A 7,426-nucleotide genomic window follows, 5' to 3' on the forward strand; every position below is an offset into this window, starting at 1 on the left:
ATTCCACTTTTTATAATTTGACACTAGATGCAACAATTTTACATCAGAAATTCATTGGTAAAATTCTAAATTTTATTAACCGAAACCAACTCTCCAGCTGACTTTTTTTTTAAAATTACTAAACAAATTAAATTAATTTCGATAATCACAAGGACGCATCGTGGCATATCGCAAATAAAAAAAAATCAGTTTTAACTCAAGAAATTCTTTATTTATAAAAATAAGTTACCAGTATTATTCAAAAACTATCAAATTATAATGTCTACGCGTTAAGGAAATCTGTTCTCAATAATTATATTTGCAAATATCTTGCGATTGTCTTCTTAAACGGTACGAAATGTGTAATATAGATTTCTTTGAGTATAAACAATGATCATCTTGATCTGACAGAATCAATTTCAAATTCATCAAAAGGTTGCTTTTTGATTGCCTGTAATTCCCTCTTTTCCCTTTGCTAACGTTACAGGGTCTACACCTTTACAAAATTAGAATTTTTTTCTATATCCTTCTGTAATCAGTTATTTAAAAGGAAAGTCAAAAAGGGAGTGTCTACAAAAAATGTTGACTTCACTTTAGAACTGATACAGAGCTAAAAAACATAGGGACACAACTCTTTCTGGTAATTTAGAATACAATTTAATTTATTCATGAAACACTTGCCTTAAATTAAAAAAAAAAAACAAACAAAACAATGTACAAGTAACAATTATCTTTATTGTTTACATTTTTTTTGGACTGGCTTTGTGTCCATTTCTTCTTCTTCACTGTCACTGGAACTGAGAGTGATCAAAGATATGTCTCTTTCATTTTGTGTATTCTCTATGAACATCACAGATTTTCCATGTATCCTGCCCACTGTAAAGCAACACCATGTTAATAACAAATACAGGTTGAAGCAATACTTCACACTAAAAAAATATTTGCTATACCTGAATTGATGACCACCCTTTGAGGACAATGGGAAATTGAAGCTTTACATTGTAATTCACCTAAACCAAATATAAAACCCCTGTACTATTTAATTAAGAAAAGTGTACCATGGTATTGAGTACAAAATTAATCATAAACCAGGAAATCGTGATTGTAGCAGGAATACATAAAGGATACAAGCTAATTACATCATAAGGACTTCTCAGTAACATGGAATCTTGGGCACCACTTGAGAATATAACATTCTTAGATTTTCCTATAGAATGATATAAGTGGGATGTGTATATAAGATTCTTGCGTTTAGTAGAATCTTCAATGGCTGGACTATACAATAATTCAAAATGGCATCCTTTTTCAATTAGCTGATTATACAATTTTCTATTCAATTTTATATTTGTCTTATTTTGTGGATCTATAGTTAAAATATCTGCATCAAAATTTGAACATGTGAACTAAAAGCATAAAAATCATGAAATTGAAAAAAACAAATAAAAAAGCAACAATAGCATTTAAGACTAAATCTAACATGAAGTTTCTCAAACTTAGTACAATAATACGTAGGATGCTCCTTCATAAAATTTCCAAAGCCTGCTGGACTGCAGTAAAAATTTAGTTGAGTAATAAATAGGAACTTAAAATTAAAAAGTATTCATTAATGAACATGGAAGTTCATGTGTTATTTTTCATTTTCTTACCATAAATGCTGCCGTTGATGTTGGTAAAGATGCGACAATGTGATACTTTTTGTAATTTGGAGATTTTAACTAAAAAAATATGAAACTGTATAATATAAAAAAAAATGAAAAAGTGCATACTATTTTATGTAAATTATCCTGATTTGAAAATATCACTGTCAGTCTATTTAATATTGTAAAGTCTTTAAATCCAAGTTCATTGGAAATTTGATTTAATTTACTGATATCTATAGGGTTTGGAACACAATCTATGAAATCTCTGGGCTCTCCCTTTTTCTTTTTCCTCTTAATTTCCATATTAGAATCTTCCACCATTTGATTTACTGCTATGGTTCTATAACCAACTAATTTTTTAAAAATAGCAAATAATTATTTAATGTAATGTAAGCTTACATTTGTATAACAACTCAAGAGTTTTTCTTTGATTTTCGTCAGAAAAACATGTATCCATAATATTTAAATCGTAGTAAGATCGAGTGTTTAGCATTATAAAGTTTTTCAAGTAGCTACAATACAGAAAAAATATTTTGTAGTGCTAACAACTCCACCAAAGGCTTAGGATAGGGGTTAGCGGTTCATTATTCTTCTTTTCTAACTCATATATCACTTTTGCAACTTAAAATTGGCAACCCTGGAAACAGACTACATAGTTACTTTGCATAAGCATTGCGAATCCCAGAATCATGTCTACCGCAAAGATAATACCTAGCTAGGTTTGCGACGTAGTACTTTCGGTTCAATCTAAAAAATTCCTCTGTAAAACAAAATTAACTGTGTTTCACGCAAAGGGTAAATTATATCACCTTCCTTATGAAACTAATGAAACTTTTTTTTTCAAAGAAACTTCCACAGGCTACTGTAAAAAAATTTTTCAGTCAAGCTCTGAAGAAGCCAACAGGATGATTGGCGAAACGTCAGCAATTTCGACTAAGCAAAAACCGACGCAGGAGGAATCCAGAAGTTTTGTAAAAAGCACTAATGAAACTTGTTTCGAGTGAAAATAAATCGCTGATGTAACATTCTCTCTCACTGGTCATTCTTGAATCACCACAGACATATATGACAGTATATGATCACAGCTGTCAACAATAGTTCGCCAAGTTACCACAACAGAAGAAAAGTTTGTTGACAGGACAATAGAGTTGCCAATAAACTTTCCAATAGCGATGGTTACCTGTAACCACCATTACAGACCATGCTATTGTGTCACCATGATGATTTTCATAATGGCATAATATTTTATTAATCTCAATCATTCTATGCCGAAAATGACCTTTGATAAGACATGTTTCCGATTTCACAATTCTGCCAGAATCTTGCCTTGAATTCGTTATTTGTTACAGATTTGGGCGTAATAATTAGCTAATCGTGCGATTTGTGTTCTTTCGGGCATAGTTCCTGCTTTAAATATCAATACTAAATATCAATCAGATAAATTAAAGTCATAATTGGGATATAGCTACAAATTTTTATGAGAATTATCCCATCTCTACTATGCACATACCCCTTAACATGAACCCGATATTTTTAAAAACTCAAAAATTTATTTATGGTAATTTACTTAAAACCTATGATCCCTGTAACTTGTTATAATTTTTACAATGTAAACAAAAAAAACTGCAAAACATTGGAACATTCCTGTACAATGCGTGACAACAGTGCCGTTACTATTTGTTTTCATTTCTTTGACGTTGACAGATAAAACAGAACCAAAATTTTATTGATTAGTGATTTTGTGCGTACGCGAATTAAGCTTTTCTTGAAAACCGATATCTACTTTGCAAATTCTCATAATAACAATGACGATTCTTGCGAAATCATTTTCGCAAAAGAAAAGCGACAAGCTCGTAGTCCCCCTTGTGGAAAATGAACAAGTTCCAAAGGCGGTAAGTGTTTGTGAAACCTACTCTTACAATGTTGGTGTTTTGAATGAATTTGCTGTAATATCTTGGGAATACCATGTTTTTGTAATAACTGTATTATGGATATAAAAAAACTTAAGAATACTAGAAAAATTGTTACTAAATTTCCAACAACTGCAAGATCTAGTTGATTATTGAACTAAGTATATCAGAAAATCAGGTTTATATGCTGGATATACTTTTGTGTATCTATCATCGATTTCAAAAATGTATTTTCGGCATCAAAATCGCTAAACCTAATCTTTCGAAAGAATAGGGGAGTTGTATATTGTGGTCCCTTTAATTGAATACTTTTATATTTTTAAGTTCTAATAAAATGATTATTCTTTATATTTTAAAATGAGAAATAATTGTTAACGATAACGCATATGAATTAATTGAAGCGAGCATAAGTTCTCCTTCACACTAGGCCGCTAAACACTCATCAAAAAGAGTGTTGTGGAAGTTTTACACAAATTTTGTCGGAGGTCAGAAGTTTTGTTGATTATATTTTTTCTTTTAGCCTACAGATGAGGACGTTGAATCCCAACGGGTCCATCGTAGAATTATAATTTTCCCAGCTCAGGCTCACCGTGTGCCATCTTCGACTACATTTTGCTTGCTGATTGTTGCATTGGCAGTTGTTAGCATCGGCATTGTGGGTGGCAAATTTCTCTATGATGAATACATTAGTGTTACTAGGAGAATGCCTCCTTCCAAATTCCAAGGATGGGCAAAAATCCCAATGTAAGTGTTTCCTAAGCATACACAATTTTTAGTATAAAAATATATGTTTCTATTTTTTTACTTTGATAAATATTTAATTTTATAAAAATTTATACAAAAACATTCTAACTTGAAAATATTGTTTAGAGAATTAAAAAAATAAATGTTTCACTTTTTATTTAGCTTCAATTTTGTTTCCGTTCATTTGATATATAAGTTGTATTTTCAGATAAATGTTTTGAGTTTTATCTAATTTAAAACTGTGATATTTTTATATCATATATTAAATAATCTAAAATTATAGGGACTGTAACTTAATGTAATAAACTGTTTCCTTAAATATACCAAAAATTAATCTTTTAATCCTATCATGATGGTAACAAATTATGTGCTTAGTGAGGTCCAGATAGCTCTTTTTCGCATCACAATGAAACACTGAAAATCTCTTTTAAATTAGATGTAAGTTCTATAATTTTACGGTTACCTTTTGACTTTGCATGTAACTACTAATTTTAATGGTTTAATGGTTTTCAAAATTTTTACTAATTATCTTTGATTTCAAGTTATTATTTGTGTTCTTTATTTATTGTTTTCTTCCTTGATTTAGGCTTACATTATTATTTTCTATGTGGCACTTTTGTATTGTTGCAAAAATTTCTTTTATTGCTTAATGAGCTATGTGGCCAGTACAAGTTATGAGCATTTATCTTTTGACGAAATTTACCATATGCCGGTATCATATACCGGTACCGGCCTATCTGCAGAACAAACTCTTCATAAATTTCTGTATTATTTTTAGTTCTGATAATCCTGATGATGACATTGATGAAAAGTCGGTTGATATTCGAGACTTCGGAAAATGGTATGAACATTTTGTTAATTATTCCTTGAATTGAAGTTATTTAAAATTATTTACATAATGCTAGGAGTTCCGAAAACATGAAAGACTGGCAGAGGATACTGAACAGGGCTTTCTTTCAAGAGAATTTCGAAATCGACGATGATAAGAAATATGAAAAGATTGATGTTCCCGATTTCCGGAATGGACGGAATGGCCGTTTTATCCACGATTTCAATACAAATATTACAGGAATCATCGATGTTACTGGTAAGTTAAATTTAGAATTTTTGAGAAAAATTTCCACGTTTTTTTGTTATATGCTTTTTTGAACATTTTTTCTCAAAAATTTGGAGTGATAGGAGAGAATCGATGACATCGTTCAAATTTTTGACAAAAATATGGAATTAAATTGAAAATTGTATACTTCCTTCCTAGTAATAGTCAGCATTTGAAATTCTTCTTTCGATAAATTGCTTGCGCAGTCAATTAGTTTTGGATATAAGATTGAGATTGGTGTTATTATTAACTATGGTGACCTATTGTTCGGGCCTTTATTTCTACTAGGTCAAAGGTGTTTCGTAATGCCACTGAATAGAGGTAATGTACTGCCGCCAAAATCTCTGTTTGATTTGGTTCACAAGATGTGGGAAGGTTATTATAAAGTGGATACCGAAGTGATTCGAGAGACCATGAGGGTGGTTACACCTCCAATGACTGACAAAAGGGAAATTGGCGTATATATTAACAATGAATGTGAAAGCATGCCTATTTATAAATTGGAGAAATTTGTATCGGGAGGTATGTTTCAATTTTATACATGTAACAGAATTTCTTATTAATTAAAATTAAATTATATTTTCAGTTGTTAAAAGATCTGCAATGTTGCACTCCGAGGCCAAGTTTGCTCAATTTGCAGGTAGAGGCATTTTGGAGCTGGATATTATGAATTTGGATGACGTTCTGAATTATGAAGAGCAACAGAAAGTTAGTAAATAATTAAATTTTTTAATTGTTCTCATAATTGATTTTAGTCATTTACTGTTTATATGTTTTAAGGTATCAATTTAAAATTACTAAACTTCCCTTTGCTTTGATGAAGGCAAGTTGAAGCATGAATAATATTTACTATGTTATAAGAATTGATAAAGGTATGCCTACCAGACTACCTGTTTAAATTATAATGATTTTTATAATAAATTGCTGTATAGAATATGTAAGTTAAAGTTCGTTGGTAGTGCAATAGGTTGACATATCAGTTCAATATTATATATCCATTTGAATTAGATTGATCAATAAATATAAAATATCTAAAAATAATTAATTTTTCTTTCCTAACTTGATAATTGTGTAATTTGTCAAAGTGTAGAATATTCAAAACAAATATAAGACACAAATGGATGTGTTTGGTTTTAGTTGCACCATACATTTATTTGTTTTTATTGAAGTAATAACCGATAAAATGTTTATACATTTTGTGGATGAAGTTTGTGTTGAAACGCCATATTGAGAAAGAAAAATAGAAGCAAGTGAAGAGGTGATGTGAGTTTTCTTATAAAATATCTTCAGCACAATCTTTTTTTGTTTTTATTTATCAACCTCTTTTTATTTTTACTTTAACAATCATATTTAAAACAAGTTGGCAACCGGTAGATATGAAATATCGCTAAATTCTTTAAAATGATTGATAAAAATCAAAAAATAATAAAATTCTAAAACCCTGCATTTCCACGTACTAAACAAATCATTGTTGCATCAACGTGCGTTCATGTAGCAGTTTAATTTTCGAATTTTTTTTAAAGAAGAAACATTTTCAGTCACTATTATTATATTAAAAAATCATTCTCGTTAACAAAAATAAATATTTTTAACCTATTTCTGTAATTAAGTAAGAATAAATCGTTTAAAAAATCTACTGGTAATTTGTTGATCAATTTAGGAGCTTTATAAGAAAAAGATCTTTGAAATAATGCTGTGTTATTTCGAGGTAAAAGTAACAACTGTTTTTTTTTTGTTTTAATACTGTTTTGCTCACCAAAAGACACACATAGACAGCTGATTGGTTTTTAATGTTTTGTATTGCCAAATAAGTTGCCCCACATTTCTTGTTATCTAGAGGTTTTCTAAAACTATTTTTCCCAAAGGGTAAATAAAAAACTGACATAGTGAAACACCACATTTAATTGCATCAATTACAGTCGGGTACATTTTATACCCATAAATGTAGTTTCTAATAAAAACATTTTCACTTTTGCCATCAGTAAATAACTAATTTTTAAAAAAGGTGCAACGTTAACATAGACTTTTTAACACCCATTACGTTAAACTGTGTTTGT

At 29.8% G+C, this 7,426-nt stretch overlaps 2 protein-coding genes across 5 annotated transcripts; one reads left to right on the plus strand and one right to left on the minus strand.

Moving 5' to 3' along the window:
- Window positions 1-237: 237 nt before the first annotated feature.
- LOC132697386 (ribonuclease P protein subunit p30) lies at window positions 238-2,782 on the minus strand. Of its 4 annotated transcripts, none has more exons than XM_060662849.1 (8): window positions 2,429-2,782; window positions 2,331-2,366; window positions 2,019-2,256; window positions 1,746-1,969; window positions 1,626-1,694; window positions 1,108-1,382; window positions 930-1,009; window positions 238-855 (listed from the first exon to the last, which is right to left on the minus strand). In XM_060662849.1, the coding sequence occupies exons 3-8, from the start codon at window positions 2,110-2,112 to the stop codon at window positions 713-715; spliced, it is 885 nt and encodes a 294-aa protein (XP_060518832.1). In that variant the 5' UTR covers window positions 2,113-2,256; window positions 2,331-2,366; window positions 2,429-2,782; the 3' UTR covers window positions 238-712. The 4 variants fall into 4 exon arrangements, with proteins under 4 accessions (XP_060518832.1, XP_060518833.1, XP_060518836.1 ...); XM_060662850.1 differs by having other exon boundaries at window positions 2,317-2,366; XM_060662853.1 differs by having other exon boundaries at window positions 1,746-1,959; window positions 2,019-2,366.
- Window positions 2,783-3,287: 505 nt separating this feature from the next.
- Window positions 3,288-6,921, plus strand: LOC132697385 (uncharacterized). Its single transcript, XM_060662848.1, has 7 exons — window positions 3,288-3,511; window positions 4,050-4,273; window positions 5,052-5,114; window positions 5,179-5,360; window positions 5,658-5,891; window positions 5,956-6,077; window positions 6,150-6,921. The coding sequence occupies exons 1-7, from the start codon at window positions 3,425-3,427 to the stop codon at window positions 6,159-6,161; spliced, it is 924 nt and encodes a 307-aa protein (XP_060518831.1). The 5' UTR covers window positions 3,288-3,424; the 3' UTR covers window positions 6,162-6,921.
- The last annotated feature ends 505 nt before the right edge of the window (window positions 6,922-7,426 follow it).

This window comes from Cylas formicarius, unplaced genomic scaffold (assembly GCF_029955315.1).
Source record: "Cylas formicarius isolate icCylForm1 unplaced genomic scaffold, icCylForm1.1 PGA_scaffold_1__22_contigs__length_36826433, whole genome shotgun sequence".
Taxonomy (NCBI): Eukaryota; Metazoa; Arthropoda; class Insecta; order Coleoptera; family Brentidae; genus Cylas; species Cylas formicarius.

Excerpts from the sequence above, each read along its gene's own strand:
- LOC132697386 (XM_060662849.1), bottom strand. The coding sequence starts at position 2,112 with ATGCTAAACACTCGATCTTACTACGATTTAAATATTATGGATACATGT. Across the intron at positions 1,695-1,745 it reads AGGATAATTTACATAAAATA|TTAAAATCTCCAAATTACAA; the intron begins GTATGCACTTTT and ends ATATTTTTTTAG. Across the intron at positions 1,010-1,107 it reads CCTTATGATGTAATTAGCTT|GGGTTTTATATTTGGTTTAG; the intron begins GTATCCTTTATG and ends TAAATAGTACAG.
- LOC132697385 (XM_060662848.1), top strand. The coding sequence starts at position 3,425 with ATGACGATTCTTGCGAAATCATTTTCGCAAAAGAAAAGCGACAAGCTC. Across the intron at positions 4,274-5,051 it reads GGATGGGCAAAAATCCCAAT|TTCTGATAATCCTGATGATG; the intron begins GTAAGTGTTTCC and ends TATTATTTTTAG. Across the intron at positions 5,892-5,955 it reads GGAGAAATTTGTATCGGGAG|TTGTTAAAAGATCTGCAATG; the intron begins GTATGTTTCAAT and ends TTATATTTTCAG.